The 21242-nt window shown below is 34.8% G+C and overlaps 1 protein-coding gene across 3 annotated transcripts in view; it reads right to left on the bottom strand.

Annotated features, from left to right (window-relative positions):
- The window catches only part of PRKCA (protein kinase C alpha), a 553531-nt gene that overhangs the window by 24834 nt on the left and 507455 nt on the right, over positions 1 to 21242 (bottom strand). For all 3 annotated transcript variants that reach the window (XM_044674183.1, XM_044674181.1, XM_044674182.1), the window contains one exon: positions 4475 to 4555. In XM_044674183.1, coding sequence (XP_044530118.1) covers positions 4475 to 4555 — 81 coding nt within the window. The remainder of the gene's footprint in view (positions 1 to 4474; positions 4556 to 21242) is intronic.

Below are 21242 nucleotides of genomic sequence, written 5' to 3'. Positions count from 1 at the left end.
TTCCTTCCTTCCTTCATTCCTTCCTTCCTTCCTTCCTTCCTTCCTTCCTTCCTTCCTTCCTTCCTTCCTTCCTTCCTTCCTTCCTTCCTTCCTTCTTTCCTTCCTTCCTTCCTTCCTTCCTTCCTTCCTTTCTTCCTTCTTCAAATACTATCATTTGTTAGTTTATGCAAATCTGATTGCTAAAGAACAATGAATTTGCTTCCTAAGGTCCAGGGCTTTAACATTCAGGCTGTATCATTGAGGAGAACTAGAGTTATTTATGTTTTCATGTTCAGCAGAGGTATTGAAGGATATAAAGTTATGCATGATTCATATGGTCAAATGTAATTCTTTAAATTCTATGACAAAAAAAAAAACAAAGATTGGGATGGTGCATTTTTTCTATAACTGATATTGTGACACAATTTCTGGGTGACTGCAGCTTTTTCCTATTTCTAAAATTATTCTTTTATGTTGGGAAAAATCAGAAAGAAGAAGCAAATGATCTTTCTGACCCAGTTATGCCTTACAAAGCCAGTTCCTCGCACCATGTAGAAAAATAATTGGCACATAGTTGCTTTTCCATAGATTACTTACTGTTGTTGTTGATCCTTTGTTTTTGAAGGGGACCAATGACATCATGAGGATGATGCCTTGACTTGCTTGTGAATTGCATTTAAGTGGAGCAGAGTTGTGAAAAGTTGTTAGCCTCACTCTCTTTTCTAGAGTCATCAAAGTCCAATGGCAGGACAAAAGTCAGGATGACTGGCAATATCCTTGTCCCAGGATGCAGCGGATGACCTTGGCATCTTCACTGTTTGACCAAGTTCTAAGTGCTCCACAACATCTGTTTCAGTTGTCTTCCAGGCCATTGGAACAAATTTTTCTCATTCATACATTCCATTCTTTGGGGTTAAATTCTTTACATGCTTGGGGAAGACATCTCAGTAACTTATCTGTAGGTTAGAGGCCTATCAGTTACTCTCAACTTGGTCTGGCTCATCTGCTGAGACAATTTTACAGTGGTCACTGTGCATGCTACAACTTGGAGCCATAGGTGATAGCTGGGTGAAAGATAGATGCCTGGAGTAGATGAATAGCCCTGAGCCCTCTCATCAGGGGTGCTTATCCTCCCTGAACACCCAATATACTCCAGGGCACTTATATACAAAAGCTCAAGACAAAGGAAAGAAAGAACAAGTGATAAGAGGATAAACACAGTCAGAAAGAGAAGTTCTCACTCATTAGTAAAGATCTATTCAGGGCCAACATTCATTTTACTTTTCCAGTCTCTGATTTTAGCAAAGCCAGCATTAATTCTGTAGGGTCCCTCCAAAGTCCTTCTCCTCCTAAAAACCAACACTTATGATGCTATTGTGTAGTTACTGGGAGGGCACAAAGCAACAACAAATCATCTCTATCCTGGCAAATATGTGAAGAAATATTAATTAATGGTTAAGCAGTAGCATCCTTGGGGAAATGTCATTAAAATGCTGCAAAGGACATACTCTTTTTATTAATGAGAAAGAAAACCTATAGGACTATTAACAGAAGCTATAATGAAATGTTAAGGACAATAAACTCTGAAGCTCTTTGTTTAAACTATATTCAATTTCTGCCTTTCCTAAAAGACCTGGACTTATCTCATGTTCAAGTACACATAGGTGGATCCTAGAGGTATTTAATGATTCAGTGCTGAGGGGCCTTGGTGCTTTGAGATTACAAGGCAACATCCTCTACTTCTGTGAAGAGAATTGAAGAGAATCATAGCAAAACTCCAAGTATAAAGAAACTGATTTGGAGTGGTAGAGTATTAGATGGAAGGTCTGTCTGTGAGTCCCGACTCATCCAGTTCATTGGATTTCTCTGAACTGTAAGATCCACATTTGTAAAATGGGGTAATATACTTGTAATACCAACCTCAAAAGTTTAGTATAAGATTGAGATTTTACATACTTACACGTGTCTCTCTGTATGTGTGTGCATGTATGTTATAGAATCACAGAGTTGGAAGAAACTGTACATGGGGCTAATGACTATAAAATGTAGTTCAATTTGTTGTATTGTTCAGCACCCAGTTGTTAAAAGAACTCATAACACTGAATTGAAATCTTTTTCCCTTCTATCCATCATTTTAGTTTTTTTCCCTAAACATCACAAAATAAATCTAATATTTCTATGTGATAACCCTTCAAAAATAAAGATATGATAGCTGTTTTCAAATATGTCCCATTTTCTTCAGGCTACATGTCTCAGGTCCCCTGAACTACTTCCAAGATTTACAGTCCTTTCACTATTCTGGTTATCTTCCTCTAAATAGTGCCTTGCTTTTTGATGTTACACAAAATGTAGTTTCCAGAAGTAGATACAATTTCCTGATGAGATCTGACCATTAATTCAAATCAGCAATTATATTTCAAGCATCTACAATGTTTGAGGCATAATGTTAAGTGTCAAAGATACAAAGACATTACTCTGAAGGAATTTACATTCTATTATACATATCTATATTATGCATTATATATCACAAATTAACTATAAAACATATAAGAAGTGATCTCTGGGGGGGAGGTGGATATTAGCAACTGGGGAATCAGGATGTGATGCGTATCACAGGATGAGCTTTTAAGGAAACTAGAGTTTCTGTGAGGCAGGGCTAAGGAAAGAATGTATTCCAGACATGAGGGATAGATAGCCTGTGCAAAAATGTGGAGATAAGAAATAGAATGTTGTTTGAAGGGAAAATCATAAAGGCCAGTTTTGGGCTGGACTCTAGTAGTTAGGGAAGTAATGTATAATAACTCTAAAAATGTAGACTAGAGTCAAATTGTGAAGCTTTAGATGCTAAACAGAAGCATTTGTACATGTTTCTAGAGGTAACAGGGAGCCATCGGAGATTTCAGGGCTTATGTTTTAGGGGTATTGATTTGGCAAGAGACTAGAATTAAGGAGAACAATTAGGAGGCTATTGAATTTGTCTAGATGAGAGGTGATGAGGACCTGAGCTACAATGGTAGTATTACAAATCAACAAACATTTATTAAGCACCTGCTAAATATCATGTATTTTGCTAAGTTCTGGAGATACAAAGATAGGCAAAAAATGGTCCTTGAACTCAAGGTGCTCATAGTCTGATGGGAAAGACAACATGTAAAAAACTATGTTCTGATATAATATATAAAGTATAATTGGAGATCATTTCAGAGGGAAAGCACTAAGATTAAGGATTAGGAAAGGTTTCTTGCAGAAAATGGGACTTTTGCTGAGACCTGAAGGAAAATAGAAAAAGTAGGAGGCAGAGATGAGGAGAAAGAGTTCCAGAAATGGGGTACATTCAGTTTAAATGATTGGAGTCAGGAGATGGAGGCTCTTGTGTCATACTAAGTAAAGAGGCTTGTGTCATTGGATTGTACATGGAAGAAGGAAGGGAAATAAGATTGGAAGACTGAAAAGGTAAGAAAGGATCAGGTGATGAAGGGCATTCATTGCCAGTGAAGAAAAAGAAGCGATAATAATAATAATAGCTAGCATTTATATAGCCCTTTAATGTTTTCAAAGAGCTCTCTATATGCTATCATATCTGATTTTCATAACAACCCTAAAGTAATTGCTATTATTAATCTCATTTTACAGATGGGGAAACTGAGGCTAAGTAACGTTCTCAGCATCATATAATTAGTGAGATTGAGATCAGATTTGAACTCAATGTTTCCAAGTCTAGCACCTTATCTACTAGTTCATATAGCTGTTAAGACACAAATATGAGAAAGGTTATAAAGATAAGATCAAGAAAATTTAGCACCTGATTCAGTGTGAGGGAGTGAAAAGTTAAGGGTTGTGAGCCCAGAGTAACTGGGAGATACTGATTTATTTCCTCAGCAGAAATGGGCAAGTTTGGAAGAGGGTTGAGTTTAGAGAAGAAAGATAATCAGTTCTGATCAATGCAGAGTTAAAAGGAATAATAACAATAATAGTTAACACTTATAAGGCACTTTCATATTTGAGCCTTACAACAACCCTGGTAAGTAGGAACTATTATCCCAATTTTACAGATGAAGAAACAGAAAGGTCAAGTGAATGAATTGTTCAGAATTAGTAGTCTCTCTGACTTCAAGGCCAAAGCCTCAAATCTGTGACCTTGAAAAAAAAGTTTTCATAATTGTATTTTAAATATATAATTGATTTCCTTCATAATTCTATATATTTGATATGATACATTTAAAAATATCATTCTGAGAAGGGATGCAGAAGCTTCTCCAGACTATTCAAGGGTGCATGACAAAAAAAAGGGTGAAGAACTCCATGCTACCTTATTTTATCTTTAGTAAAAGGAGTTTCTGTTCTTAAAAGGAGATCATCTAAGTCAGACTCTTATCAGTTTTGATCCAAAGTAAACATGACCTCCTGCTATTGCATAGTAAGCCATGTCCACAGCACAGAAATAAACTTTTCAGCAATTACATAAAATCAATGTCATAATATAGTGAATCATTACCTGTCCAGCTAACATTTCATATAATAGAACACCATAGGCCCACCAGTCCACAGATTTTCCATACGGCTGATAAGCAATGATCTGTGAGGAGAAAAATTGATACATTTAGTAGTTAATCAGTATCCTGAATAGAAAACCACTGTAGCATGCACATGTCTGAGAGATAACTAGTGTGCCAAGAGATTGGTTTTGGTGTGACCGTTTTTGAACTTACATATTTAAAGGAATACTGCCTTTCTAGTATCCTTTTTAGGAATCATATATTAATTCTATTGATATCATCTTTGACTAAAACCTGTTTGGAATTTGTTGGGAATTGCCCCTAGCATTAGTTTATGTATAGACACCTCATCTTTAAACAGAAATGACATTAGCCATGTAGTTATATACCTTATTTAATTGATTTCTAAGTGACATTTGGCTTTTTCTAAAAATTAAATTCATCCTCCTCTGCATATGGTATGTGTGCGCGCACGCGCAAGAGAGAGAGAGAGAGAGAGAGAGAGAGAGAGAGAGAGAGAGAGAGAGAGAGAGACAGAGAGAGAAATTTGCCAATGAATGACAGCAATACACTAAGAAGGGGCCCAATAATAGCAACATAATTGGAATAACTGTGTAATATCTCCAAATCACTGCTTTAATATTAGGAGTGACACTTAATCAAGTACTTAAGTTCTGAGGTGTTCAAGTAATGCGAAAACCAAACCAAAATAAACACAACTGAATGTACTTGGTATGCAAAGAGAAATAAAATAATGCTATTAGTCTCAACACAACCATGATGTTATTTTCAATTAGTGTCTTCATTTATTCTTAGCAAAAATATCAACTTTTCTAATATTCCTCAAATGTCTAATGATGAATTCAGGAAGTCTTATTGTAATTACATAGTTTTCTCTCTGTACAGTTTAAATAAATTAATTTGTAATATTTTTGTGTAGAATTCATGGAGAAATGTAAGAATAAAGGCTTGATCAGATAGATGTCAGAAGAAAAAAAAAGGTTAAATTTCAGATGCTATTAACTCTTATTTCATTAAGAAGAAATTGACTTGTGAGACAACAGCAAGTTCTATACCAAAAATTTATGGACCAAATTTGATTCTAATCTGAAAGTACTCATCCCTTCTCTTGGATCATTCTGCTATTAATCAGGTCCTACATATCCCTATTCTACCAGAAAGACTATGTGGGTTAATACCAAGACAATATCTGATTCATTTATAAGTGTTTTTCTTTTTCATTGTTAAATTTGTAATAAGAAAATGGAAGGTAACTTGATAAAAATGGGGCTTAATCAAGAGAATAATGACAGTGGAATTCATTGTTCCTTACAAACCTAATAGGACTGAATTCCTTGGCTTGGGACTGTTCTCTTGACAATCATTGCACAACAGCATACAATGTTACATGAGTTTAACCCATTTTTAATAAAGTGTGACAAGTTTTATTAAAAAATTATTGCTTTCCATCCCTTTCCACCTCATTCAAAAGGGTCACTCTAAGCTTGTACCTATAAGAATGAGACAAAGCATTCTAAAACCTGACAGGTAATGAGAGTGTTGAATTGTAAATGTGGTATATAATTTTCACAGCCACAGCAGGTTTCTAAGAGCGTCCTTGGGAAGAGGTAAATGATGTCATACACTTCAGTTTGAAAAAGATTTCTGGGTATGAAAAGACAATGTTTAATGTTGCTGGAGCAACATTTGAAAAATAAAATATATTCTTTTATTTCATGTTTAGCTGTTATAAACATATATATCTAACCAACCAAATCTCACTACAAAGAAAAAAGTAGTTGGATTGTCATAAAACATTTAAGCACTACTTGTGGCCAGCACTGGAGTTACAAAGAAAAATAAAAACAGTCACTCAAGGAGCTCATATTTTAATGGAGTGGGATACAACATGCAAAAAATTAAAAAAATTATATAAAATATCTTCCATTATTATATGTGTATATAGATATGCTGCATATGTATACTATATATGAGATAGTACTTTCCATTTCCTATATTGTGTATACATATATGTAGTATATATGTATATAAAATATATATTAATATATATTTAAATGGAAGGTAACATCAGAAAGCATTAGTTGGAAGGTAGGGTAGAAAGGAAGGGACACCAGAGAAGAACTTCTATATTAGGTGAAATTTATGGTGAATCTTGGAGGAAACCAGGAGGTGGAAATAAGTAAGGAAAGCTTTCTAAGTATGGGGGACAGCCAATGAAAAAATCCAGAGTTGAAACATGGTGCTTTGTGCAAGGAACAGCAAAGATAGTACACAGAAGGTAGCAGAAAGGGACAAGGTAAGAAAGGTGAAATGAGAAAATGCCAAACAGAATTGTTGATCCTGGTAGTAATGGGGAGCCACTCTAAATATACTCTAGTTTCACTTAGTAGAAGGGGGTAGAAATATATGAATCTTTAAAGTTTTCATTAAGACTCATTTGGATCTTTCTAGATTTGAAAAAAATATCTTTCAATGTCTTCCATCTTATCCAAATGTTTTCTACTCTTCTTCCTTTTTACATGGGAACATTTCTATACTCATTTTGTGAACTCCATTCATGAATTCCAGGGGTACTGTCAGTTGCCTTATTAAGAAATGTTTGAAAGTAACTTTTGAAAACAATGACATTCTTGTTAAGAATCCCATTCCATAATATTGTGATTATACATGTGAGAACATCTTTACTTCCTTGCTTGTTCATTATGTACCTATTTCTGATACCTACCTAGAGAACAAATATCAGAAACTAAGTTTCCTTAGCACTGCCGCCTCTCTTAAAGTATCCTTTTCTTAATGGTAAGTAAAAGTTCAATTTAACTTGTTATGACAGTAATTGCTGTGCACTAAGTTACTTTTTGATAGATTAATTTAATTTAGTGAATGAATCCTCAATCTGTATTCTGTGAACTTATTTTTAAAATATATTGAAAATTGGATTTCAATAAAATTAGTGAGACTGGTGAATGAAGGGGACTTTATTTAAAACTGAACATAACTAATTTTAAGACCAACTTGGGAATCAAAACTACATCCTCAAGTTATAAGGAATGCACCCTGAGTTCTGGAAAATGCCAAAACTTAAAAGTCTAGAGATTTATATATACATATGGGTAAGAACTTCCACAGATCTAGAAAGCCACAAGTTCACAAGGTTGTCTTTCTTCCTAATTCAACATGGCTATCTATAACTTACTCTTAATCTTTCTCCACAGATCACTAATAAATCATTCTCCTTACTTCTACCCATCTCTGAGATGTAGACAAGCAATGTTTCTTGTCAGAAGCCTGTTTTCCTTAGCAATAGCATTCATCAATTCAACAAAATATGCTAGTTTAGCCATTGAAAAAAGATTATGGGGCCTATCTGGCAATTACAGTGTAGTACTCTCAGGAGTAATAGCAGGATGTGATTTTGAATTTAACAAGAATGTCTCTTTTCAGAGAAATTCAAAATCGGTCACCTTTGGCTTGTTAATATGGTATTCATGGGCACTGGTTGAAATGAGAAGCCTCAAAAAGCTAAATTACAGTGTTTAAAATTCAAACTTGCCACGGAAAATTCATTTTTAGAAAAAAATTTATTCATTGGCTAGATGCTATTAATATATACCTCTAATTAATTCAACCCACTAGGGCTGGCAGAGCAGCAGGAGGGAGATCATTTTAAGGAACCTCACCTTACTCTAAACAATAGAAAGGCACACACACAGATTACTGAAGATGTTAGTTTAGATAAACTAAAGTCCATTATCTTATACAGCTTATTCTGATTCCTTACTGTCACATAGTGGATTCATTTTTACTTAATGTATAAATTAAGGGAACCAGATAGTCTAGTTTTATTTTGTCATTTCCATCCCAGAAATCTGTTACATATTAAGACTAGAAACTCAAAGAATATGAGGCAAGCTGTATTCTGCTAGGACTTTGAGAAAGTTTTTTTTCAGGCTGTATTATTAAATAGGGATGTTATTACACTTAGAGACTGATAAAAAACTAGGAGAAAATCTTAAGAAACCTCATTCAAGGAGTTGGGATGAATATTTCCTTTCCTTTAATGGAGAAATGGCAAGGAGACAAAGAGAGAGGGGGGATGTATAGGGAGCAAGGGTTGGATGGAGTGGAGGGAGACAGAGTAGAGAAACAGAAAAAGAGGAGGAAAGACACAAAGAAGGAGGGATGATGACACAAGCGAGGGCTTTATTCCTTCTGGCATGTGGCATTGCAAAGAACATCAAAGAAAAAAAAATCTATAGAACAGCTTCCATTCAATAAGGAATACTTGCATTGCCATAGAGATGATAGATACTTAAGCAGACACCAGTACTTTCAATTCTGACATTTTCTTATTATCTTGTGCTCACAATTTTGATATATATATCTTCAATCAGAGGGTTTTTTTGTTTTTGTTTTAGCTATGTATCCATTTTTTAGAGGTAGTTTAGTTACAACTAGATATTGCAGTGCCCAAAAAATACTTGTTGACTAACTGATTAACCTAATTTCTTTTGTTTGTTTTTGTTTTTTCCATATGTGTATTTTTATTGATATGAGAAAGGAAAAGATTCAAGTCTCCCTTCCCAAGTGCACCTTCGTAATTTGTCTATAACTTGTAACTTTGGGTGAGTTGGCTAGAGTAACAAGAAATTAGTGAATTTCTCAGGATCAAACAGTTTAATATAGGAAAGAGGCAAGACTAAATATGGATCTTCCTGCCTTTTCCTAACCATTATGCTATTCCATGCTACTATGCTATGCATAACATTTATGCTAAGTTTATCATAATGTTCATAGCATTTTTAAAAAATGCCATATCTTGCAACTTCTAGTGATTAACCTAATTTCTAAAGCCACTTGTACAGGGACACATAACTACAACCAACACATGCTAATAATACAGGTGACACAGAGGGAAAGTGCTAGAGGGAGTCAGGAAGACATGTTTAAATCTCTCATTGAATATTTACAGTTATGTGACTGGGAAAGTCACATAACTTTTCTCAGTCCTACTTTCTTCATCTATAAAAATAGGGATAATAATAACACCTACTTCTTAGAGTTGTGAGGATCACTAGAGATAATAATTGCAAAGCACTTAGCAAAGTGCCTCGTAAACAGTAAACATCTTATAAATGTTGTCTATTATTGTTAGTGATAATAATAATGATTATTATTAACATCTCTCAGGGTTTTTGTGAGTATAAGATCAGATTAATAAATGCATGGTGCTTTGCAAATGTTAAAGCACTGTAAATGCTATGTTACTATGAATGAGTGAGAATGCCACTGTCAATCTCTTCATATTTATGGAACTTTTGCCCTTCTCTCAAAATATCTTACGTATTGGATGTAATTGACACATAGATGACTGTCAGTCTGTGTACTAAACACAGATTAACCTTTTTAGTCTTTTAAAAATAAATAGAAATAGAAGTTCTAATATTGCTTTCCCTTCTCACCTCCACTTTTCAGAATCCCTAGCTTCCTCTAAACCTTAGTTCATGGGACACTTTCTAAGGGCAGCCTTTACTGGTTCCCCTAGTTGCCAACTGCTTTATCTTGCCTCAAGTGATCATGTACACACTTACCTGACTGAATTTTGTATTTTCTTTAGAATGCAAGCGTAAGGTCAGGGCTTTTATTGTTTGTCTGTTTTGTCTTTGTGTCTCTAGTACCCAGCACAGTGCTGTACACATAGAAAATTCTTAAAAGATACTTAATGGACTAGATTAGACAAGTGGATAAGACCTGAAATGTTCTTTGAAGGAAAATTTATGTCTCAATCTAGAAGCACTTGGGGGGTGAGGGGAATTTCATTTTTCCTAAAGAAAGCAAGTAGTTAATGTTTTAAAATTTCTTAAAATTAAATGCAACAAGATTTTGTAATCTATACACAATAGCCACCTTTCCCCTGCCTTTCCATCCTAACCATAGTAAAGAGAGTTAAGTTTCCCAAAGGTCAGACGAGAATAAAAGAGTATAAGAAATCATATGTGGTTTTCAACACCACTCAAAATAATAGCTTTGAAAAATCTAGTGACCACACTGTACTTGCTCTAAAATTAAGAGATCTCTGGGGCAGTGGCATAGTTAAATGGATAGAGAACCAGACCTGGAGAAAGGAGGTCCTGGGTTCAAATCTTCCCGGAGACACTTCCTAGCTGTGTGACCCTGGGGAAATCACTTAACTCTAATTGTCTAGCCTTTGCCATACTTCTGCCTTGGAACTAAGTATTAATTCTAGGACAGCAGGTAAGAGTTTAAAAAAAGTTAAGGGACCTCTTCTCTTCGCAGATATACCCCAGTTCCTAAGATAACTTATAAAAACTAAAGAAAAACTGTATTTTTATACTTCCTGAAAAAGGGGTTTTAAAAATTCTGACTATAGGTAGGAGAGCCAGCTCTAATAATTAGAGGAAAATGTGTCAATGGTAAGCTTTCTGTTGTTGGGAACAAGGGGTTACATTTTGGTAAAATGAAATAAGAGAAAGCAGTATGTAGTACAGAGAAGTGGGACATAGCAGTTTTTACAGGTTTTGGCTGAGTTCTGATGTCAGTTAGGAGTTTAGAATCTCGGAAGAAAGTTTCAGTTGGACCTGGGACCTCGTGGAGAGAGAACCAGGGCCAACTGAGCTGCTTCTTCTCTTGCTGAAGATTGAAACCTAGCCTAGCTTTGGAGTATTTATTTGAGATTTGTTAGTTTAGATAAACCCTTTGTATCTCCATACTCTACCTCATTTCCCTACCTTCCTTCCCTTCCCTAAATGTCTGTGAGGAGTGAATAAGGAGATTAAATCAGAGAGTAGTTTCAAATCTGTGAAGGTTCAGCTATACTCTTGCAGTACTTTATCTAGAGAGGTTTGGTAGCCATCATCATAATCCCTTTTGATTTCAAGATCACCTTGAGAGTTGAGTCAAGGCAGGACCTTGCTCAAACCCCATCTCTGCTTCCCTTCCCCCACCTGAGGTTTCTTTAAGCAATTGTTAGGGCTTCCTTTAATTCCTTTCACCTGACAATTTAACCTGAGAAGACAATAAACCCCTTTTGTGTTTAAACAGACCTGTTAGTTACTTTGTCAGCTAATTAGTAAGAAAGGGAAGAAGAGGAATAGAATCAACATACTCTGGGCTTGAAGGGAAGCCGGGGTATCCATCTTGAAGGAAGGTGTAACTTCAAAACAAGTCCCTTCCTGTGAAATTAACTAAAGCTTGTAGTTAATTTCAATCAGTCTATTTCCCCAGTTTGTCTTTAGTCTAAGTCCTAGTCTATAAACTCTGCTGCTCTTTGCCTGTTTAGATTAATTCCTCCTCTCCCTGGAGATCTTTGTTACCTTCAGTGTTAAACTCCTGACTTCAGCCTCATATTATATCCTGAATCCCACTATTACATCCTACCTGCAACTCATATTGCCTATCTAGCAAGTCCCTGACAACATCTCTTCCAAATCCCCTTTAACCTAACACCTTTCCAAATTCATCCCATTACAAGTAGGGCAGAGCCCTATTCTTACTTCATTGACACTCAGAGACAAAGATAACATACATGTTCAGACCTATTATGTTGTAGCAAGAGAAATGTGTATATATGCCATTTACCTCATGGAAGCATGTCATGACCTGTATCATGAACAAGTCCATGGAACTAAAGGCATTACATTATAAAGGAGGCTTTAAAATAGAATGTAAGCTCCTTGAGCATTGTAGCTGCTTTGCTTTTTTATCTGTGTATTCTTAGCACCTAGCAAAGTGCCGTGGAACAGATGCTCAACTGAATTTTTGCAGACTTGAAGTAACTGTATTAACTGTTGGATATTAGTTTAGGAGTCTCCACTAATATCTTTCTCTAATTCCTCGTTGTAGTATGGAATATCTGGGATCCTTATTGGCACAATTAACTATCTGTTATGGAGAGGCTGTAATCTTTGTTGGTGGAAGAAACACACACATTGATTAAAATTCAGATCCTTCATTCCCAGATCCTCTTTTGATCTTCTCCCCTAATTTATAGCAGTCTTCTCATCTTGGAGATACTCCTACCCATGAAGCCCTCTCCTCTGATTGCTGACTCCTGGCTGGGATAACAATTTCACAAGGTATTCAACCATCTATGTTCAGTTCACCCCCTGCTCTACTCCTGATTCTCTGGACTTTTCGACCTCCTTCCTGCAGCCTTTTAACCTTAACTAGCAAATATCTCACCTCCACCTTTCATTCTAGCTCCCTTTTGTGTGTGTGTGTTTTTTTCCTAAAAGAATGTAAGCTCTTCCAGGGTAGGAATGACCTTTTAAGTTTGTTTTTGTGTTCCCAGCTTGGCACTTAGTAACCACTGCATACAATCCTCTCTCTCCCTTTCCCTCTCTCTATGGTGTGTGTATGTATATACGTTTCTCAAACTGTAGTCATTCACTAATGTAGGCTATTTTGCACCACAGATTTGGATGGTAATTCTCTTACATGCTCAAGATTACTGCTGAATCTAGCAAATGCCACCTCAGCACTCAGGTCAATTGTTTGGGCCACACTAGCTTTAGCAAATATGCTTGATAGATAATTTCAGATGTTTCTGTTCTCAGAGACTTGCAATTAAAAAGGAGGTCCTACAATATTTTCAGCTGAATTGCACATTTTATCTAGTTCTGATGCTACCCAAATATTTAGAAATTCCATAGCATGATCAGTCTAAACTTTTGATTGCTCCCTAGAAGAAGAGATCTGTCCTCAAAAGATTCCTAACATGAGTCTTTTTTTTTATATTTTTGTTATTTAGGAAATCTATATTCAGAATTATCTACATAAGCAGCTTTCTCTGATTTCATCATGCCTTTGCATTTTTTAAATGTGAAATACTTTCATCTCATAAAATTTTCCAATGTTTATATTAATACCTTATCCTCAGGAGGTAGTTGAAAAATCAATTTTCCTATATTAATCTCTACTGTTACAGAATCAGAAATTTTTATCATCTGGGGTTAATAATTCACAAAATATTAAATGAGTAGTTTCTCTGAGATTCTTCCCCCATAATGATCACTTTACATTTCTCCAACTTTATTTTTATAACCCTTACCTTCTGTCTTAGTGTCAGTTCTAAGAAGAGTGATTAGGCAATGAGGTTAAATGACTTGCTCAGGATCATGCATTTAGAAAGATATTTTAAAAGCCAGCAATTAAAATGTAAATGGGAAACTCATGAAACTATTATCAATTTTTAAAATATATTTCTTGTTTTTAAAATGAATAGTGTAACTTAGAAGCACAAAGTCCTCTCCAGTATAGGAGTGCTATTACTTTCCCCTGCTTCTTTCAGAGTATACTTCAAAACCATTTTCTATGTACATGGAAGAAAAAATAAATGTGGAAGTTTCATCTATGGTGGGATCAGGGAGCTACGAAGTACCTGAGGCCATATTTGAACCTAAGCTTTCCCAGCTCTAAGCCTGGTACTCTATTCACTATGCTACCTAGTTGCCCCTTCTCCAACTCATTTTCAGATTTTTTAAAAACAATTTTAAAATGTCTTTGGACACTTAGGATCTACTCTAAAGATCAAAAGAAAACTGTAGGTTTTTTATATGAACTAGCTTACGATATTCATTAAATATGTCTCAATTTTCATGTAGCTTTAACATAAAATTATATTTAGCAAACTGATAATGGTAAGTTAATGATTAAAATACAACATATATAGTAATAAACAATAAAACAATAACTACATATTGGATATACAGCAAATAAGAAAAAGTAAAAGGCAAATTAATGTCATTAATCAGTATCACTTATTAGTGTATTGATCAGTACACAGTTATGCACTTGAATTACCATGTCTTTATAATGAAATAAAAAATGCTTACAAGAAAGAAAAAAAAAACTACAAAGCCCCTCCCTAAGTGTAGCATACTTTAGGGACAATTAAAGCATCAATAGCTAGGGTAGGGTACTCATTCTTCTTTCTAATTGCTACTGGCTCATTTTCTTTAGTAATTCTCATTCCAGCTGTAAGGAAATCAAGGTGTATGTTTTGCTATATCATCACGTATTAGTAGAAATGTACAATATTTCTTAATAATCACTTAACTCTGATAATAAACATCTTAGTTTATTAGATTTTAAGTAAACCAGAAAAATATCTATCAAATTCTCTCAAATGGGAAGTGTAAATAAATATCAATGTTATTGGTTATATAATTTACATATACTATAACCATACAAAGTCAAACACATTTAAATATTTTAATAATGTATCAAAGCAAGAAAGAGAATGGCCACCTCTAACCATCAACAGCAAGTGCTTCTTTCTTTTTTTTTTTAACTGCTCATTTTAAAAATATGAAAACTCTCCCAGAGTATTCATCTCTCTTGAGATGGCAGTCATAGCCTTGCAAGAGAGTTAAATGTATTTCTCTCAGGAAATTTCTCTCTAGAATTAGAATTTTTCTTTTCGACAGTTAAATCACTCAGTCTCAGAAAAGGAGTCATCTTTGTTCTTTTTCTCTGTCCACAAAAGTATGTCTCTAGCCACCACAGTTAAGTCCTTCCCGAATGACAAACTGCTTGTCTCAGTCTTCTCATAGGCTTCAAGATTCAACCCCTTGTAAACATACAATAATAGTATTAGTCTTTGGTGGTAAGTATTAAAGCTGGAGCTACATATACATACGTATATATTTATGCATAGATTTGAAACTGTGATTGCATGGTTTTAGTGAACTCTTGATAAGGATACTCCCACTATTAAAGCAGATAAGCAACAATTTAGCAATTTATATAGTCTTAGAGGAAGCCTAGGACACGGAAAATTTAAATGAACAAAAATGATACAGAGGCTAGTCAGTTAGGCTGACTCTCCAATCCACTTCACTGGAGATGTTAAACTCAAATAGAAACAGGGGCTACTAAATCCTACAAAGTGATCTGTTGTAGGTCACATGTTGACTAAGAAAACTACATTTTAATATTATCTATATTTCACTGTATTTATTTGTTTAAAAAATTTCCAATTATATCTTAATCTGGTTTGGGCCACACTTGAAAGTGGTGTAGGTTACATATGGCTTACTGATCACATATTTGACATTTATTTAACAAATACATTTAATATTCAGGGATAGAAGAGGCTAGAAAGCCTACTTCCAGAAAAGCATGGAGACATGTAATTTGCATGCACAGACATTCTATAACTAATTTCAACCTGCTAATCATGTTTGAAGGGATGAATTGTTAATTGGTTACTGAGATGAAATTGGGGTTTGTTCAAACTGAAAGGCTGGCTATTTATTGTTTCTACCTAGTTTATGTTTAAGTGAGAGAGAAATTTTGTCCATTACATTGTCCTTGGATATAGGCTTTGTGAGCTTCAAAAGGCCAGAATGTCTAGCCACGAGAGGTAATGGAGTTGGACTTCATGTTCATTCATGAATGGCTGAGATCAGTTTTTTAGCAACAAAGACAAAGATGATTAATCTGTGGCATGCATTCATGCAATGCTGAAATTTAGACTCTGGTTATCTAGTGATTTTTCCATATTTGAAGAAACCTGGTTGGATAAATTTGGACAGCTAGGTCATGAGTGCTGGGTTTGGAGTCAGCAAAAACTAAGTTCAAATCTAGCCTCCTAAACACTTATTAGTTATCTGACTCTAGGAAGGTCACTTAACCTTGCTTGTTCTGTGTCTATAAAGTGTGCTGGAGAAGGAAATGGCAAACCACTCCAGTATCTTTTCCAAGAAAACTCCAAATGAGGTTATGAAGAGTCAGACACAACTAAAAATGACTAAACAAACAAAAAACTAAAGATAAATGTTATGATGATGAATAGGATGAATATTATGTAGAAATAGTACTAAGTTTGGGTCTACTTTCCTCAGAGATTGAGATGGTATTAGGGAGGGTATGCCCACTAGGTACTGAGGGGAATGCTTAGGATTTCAGTTACTGCTATATCTTCTCAGTAAAAACTAATTGCTATTAAATGGTTAAATATCAGTGGGCAATATTCACATGTTGTTAACACTGGGGAAAACATATCAGAATAGAAGTTTGAGCCAACAGCATAAGAGGAACTATGTAGGGTTACCTTAGAACCCTGAGGTGAGAGCCTAGTTCTGGGAACCTTACCAACTAATGTGTGTGTGCATTGGGGTAATAAGACCAATTTCATTAAATATATTTAAGATCTAGCTCAGTTTATGAATAAATTCTCAAATCCTAGACCCATAATTGCATATGAGCTAAGGTATTTTAAAAATTATTTGAATAAAAATAAAGTCTTGGCTATGCAATGAAAATTCAATACATTCTTATTGAATTAAAGTTTGTTGTTTTTTGGAGGGAGGGTAGATTGCTTTGATATGAAGGATGCTTACTTTCTTTAGCTATTTAGAATTCAAAGACTAATTCCAAATAATGGACCACATATATACTTTTTATTGATATGTAATATATAACTTGTATGAAAAAATTCTCAAAAAATCCCATGGACCACTGATGTAAAAAAGTGCGTTTGAATTCAGCTATAGTATTTTGGTTCTTTAAGATTCTATTCAAAAGTTTATTTAATCCTAACTGTACACAGCTCATGTAACTTGTCAATGTTGTCTTCACAGGTTTATAGGTAGGCCCCTATTGAGACAAAAGGTTTTCTACCTCCTCTTGTGAATCTTCTTTTCATGAGCTACCACTGGCAGAGCAGTTCCTATTTGTCATGTGAGAACAGTTCAAATATTAACCAAGAATCTGAACGAAATGAATATCTGTGCTACAAAGAAATGAGCTGAGAGGGTTGGAAGTATTGTCATGCATATAAACATCTTCAGAGTAATAAAGTTTCCCAGATCTAGGAAAGCTCACAGTCATTTAAGCCTTTTCAAATTTATTTCATAATGGATATTTATAAAAATGTGTTTTGAAATAGACTATAGATTATTAAGGATTTGTATACTGTGATACTTCTCTTTTCACCACTCGTCATGGCCCTGAAATCACAAGAACTTGTAGGAAATTATTCAGAGTAAGGCTATCTTCTCTGATTCAAAAGTAAGCTAAAAATCCAATACAATCTAGTCCAACAAACATTTGTTAACTGCTACTAGATGCAGAGTATTGTCTTGTGCCAGAGGTACAAGGCAAAATGAAAAATAGGTCATGGCCTTAGGGAGCTTACAATCCAGTCAAAATTTTAAAATATGGATCAGCTAATTCACACCATAGAGGTGTGATTAATCAAATTACTATGATTTGAGTATGCTGAGATTCTAAAGCAGTTCATGGTACTTCTGGATGTTTCTTTTATGTTTAAGAAATGCTTAATGCTTAATCATCTGCTAAAATCTACCTGGCATGGATATGACTATAGTCAAGAGAGATTATGAAGGATAATTTGAGAGGCTACTAGAATTAATGGAAGGCTAAAAACTGTGGACTTTCTCCATGTGAAATGTTTGATATCCAGGAATTTGTTTAGTTATAGGCCATGGAGATATTAGCTAGTAGGAAGTAGGGGATAGGCAGAGCAAAAGGTAGATTTGAAGAACAACATGATTTTAATCATTACCAAAAAAAATGAGATGAAATTTTTTAAAAATTAAGGAAAATCCCAAAGAAAATATCCTTTTTTGTTTTTTTTGCCCTCTCAGATAACTTTAGGATTCAATAGACTATAGTATTATAAGGGGAAGAATTGGCCTTTGTTGGGTAGAAAACTAAAAATGCTTGTCCTAACCTCATAATTTTTTTTCTTCAAGTTTTTATGTTTACTCTGCTGGAAGCTGCTAATTTAAGCTGGGTTATAGCTAGCACTGATTATATTTCCCCTATAATTGTATCTCATTTTTCCCTTAGTGTGGAGAGAGAACTAATTTATTGCTCAACTGACTACTTCAGCAAGGTAAGTTCACAATTTTACATTTAACTTTCAAATTCTCTTTTATTTCCCCCTTCTACTCTATAAGGCTTCTGAACTTTGACAATGCATGGAACCCTTGGGACTGTTTGGAGAAATGGAGTTTGCCCTATTCATCCCAGAGATTGAGTGGACAGCAAGGAAGGACTTTAAAAATAAGCAATGGGAAATAATTTCTCTTAACATTCACTTCAATTGTTTGTTTTCTAAGTGCCCCACATACATTGTAGGTAATCCAATATATATCCATCACTTTGGTTTTTTAATCTTTTTTTAACCCTTAACTTCTGTATATTGGCTCCTAGGTGGAAGAGTGGTGAGGGTGGGCAATGGGGGTCAAGTGACTTGCCCAGGGTCACACAGCTTGGGAAGTGTCTGAGGCCAGATTTGAACCTAGGACCTCCCGTCTCCCGACCTGACTCTAAATCCACTGAGCTACCCAGCTGCCCCTATCACTTTGATTTTTAAGAGCTTTCCCCTACCTTTATAATGGAGTGTTAGTAATAGCTAGTTAACTGCTGAGGCAAAAACAAAAGCATATAGAAGTACAAATACACACATTCAAAATAATATAATTTAAAAATATTTCTTAGGTACAGAATCATATTCAAATTCTGTGACTTATTCCTTGTGTTAGCCTGGGTGAGATACTTTCCATGTGGGTGTCCTCCATTCCTGGAATATTCTGCTTTCTCATCTCTGCCTCTTAGTTCTCCTGGTTTTCTTCAAGAATCAGTTCAAATTCCACCTTCTGCACGAAGCCTTTTTTAGTGACCTTAGGTATCAATGCCTTCCTAATTCAGACTTATACATTCTGTGTATCTAGTTTTAGAAACACCATCTCCCCTATTAGAATATAAGCCCCTAGAGGGCAGGGGCTGTTTTTGTCTTCCTTTGTCTCCCACTGCTTAGTGGCTAAATGTCTGGCACAGGCTAAACATTTAAAAAGTGATTTCTCATTTAGTGAAACCCCAGATGGAGGCAAATACTATTTCCTGAAGTTGCTCCCTCTCTCCTTCATTAGTACATACAGTACAGGAAAAAGTGAGTGATAATATGATTCAGAATTCTTATTTTTTTATTCTCCTTGCATTGTATAGACCAGCTTTTAAAAAATGAAAATAGATTATCCATTTTCCTTTCTAGGTTCATTAGCTATTTATTCTTGTTTACCAAAAATACCCTGAAATTGAGATAGTATTTGTCTCAAGATCACTGTTCAAGATTCTCTTCAATCATCTCAAGAAGACTCTGTTGATCTCTGGATGATTTTCTGTATCAGGGAAAGGAATATATTTAATATCAAATTCTGGAATAATTTCCTGATTAATGCCTCTTTCTTATATTCTCATCTCACCACCAACCATGCATATATTTGTGACAACCATCTGTCTTGGCCCCTCTTGACTGGTTAAGGAGATGCTACACTGTTAATCAATTTCAAGGATTTAAAACAAATAGTCATAAATATTATGCCTTGGCCAACACTATCAATTAAAATTCTACATGAGATAATTATTTTGCTTCTGCCTGCCAGATCTACTTATAAAGAGGATGAGATTATTTTAATCTTTGTTCAGATTCTAAAACCTTGAATTGTCAATGTTCTAGCCTTCTTTGGACTATAAAATGATATATGTATTAAGGTGGATCTATATTATTCTTTTCCACTTTCAAAGAATTAAAGGTTAGTTTTCCTTTAAAAAGCATTTGCCATGGTTTTAGTTTGTTTGTTTTTACATAAATAAACTGTGGGCAAATATGATAGCATTTCAATTATTTAGGGGTCACATACCCAGGACATAGCTAAGAAACAGGAAAAAAGAAAATGCCTTTGAGCAACCAAAATATTTGCCAAGTCTATGCACTGAAGCTTGCCCAAGTCCTTCAGCTCTTTCTTTAGATGATTTACTATATTCTTAATTTAGAACAAACTATTTAATAGTTGGTTATCTGGTTTTCCAGGCCACAACAGATTAGAAACCTCAAATTAGGAGAGTGGAAATAGATTGAAGAAGTCACTCTGGGAGCCCAACAATGAGAAAGGAGACAAGAAAAACCTACAAAAAGCAGATCCATGCCTAGGAGTCTAGGGTTTCTTAGCACTAGGATAATTAACACTTACTAATCTACCTTAATAGACTACAATGCCAAACTATATTATTGCATACTACAATAGCCAGTTTTTAACATTTTCTTTTTAAGAAAGCAAGGAAGTAGATAATAAATATTTTTTAAATTTCTTTCAAGAATGGCTAAAAACAAAATTTTGGCATTTAAAGAGGTAAACTTTTTTTAGCTATATAGACAATTTACTTGAGTAAAATGCCCTTTTCCCGAATGATGCCAAATAAATATTGTATTTAGATAGTTAATATTTTAACTAGTCCATACCCAATCTTTTTTTTTTAAAACCTTTACCTTCCACCTTAGAATCAATACCATGTATTGGTTTTAAGGCAGAAGAGTGTTAAAGGCTAGGCAACGGGGTTAAGTGAATTGACCAGGGTCACATAACTAGGAAGTGTATGAGATTAGATTTGAACCTAGAAGCTCCCATCTCTAAGCCTGGTTCTCAATTCACTGAGCTACCCAGCTGCCCCCATACCAAATCTTTATGAAGATGAAGCCTAGAGACATCTCTGTTCCAAAAAATCCTGCTGCTCTCTGCTGATAGTTATTTGTTTGTTTGTATTCAAACAGCATCTGTTGGATGTTAAATGAAGATTACTAAGCTTATAATCACATTCTGCTTAACACCTGTCAACTATTGGATGGCTTCAAAACAAATATTGCTATAAGAGTTTATACTTTTTATAGTGCTCCCTAGGTTTCAGATATGAAAAGCC

Source organism: Gracilinanus agilis, chromosome 4 (assembly GCF_016433145.1).
Source record: "Gracilinanus agilis isolate LMUSP501 chromosome 4, AgileGrace, whole genome shotgun sequence".
Classification (NCBI taxonomy): domain Eukaryota; kingdom Metazoa; phylum Chordata; class Mammalia; order Didelphimorphia; family Didelphidae; genus Gracilinanus; species Gracilinanus agilis.
The sequence above is the reverse complement of the archived record's forward strand: the minus strand, read 5'-3'. Positions and strand labels throughout refer to the sequence as shown.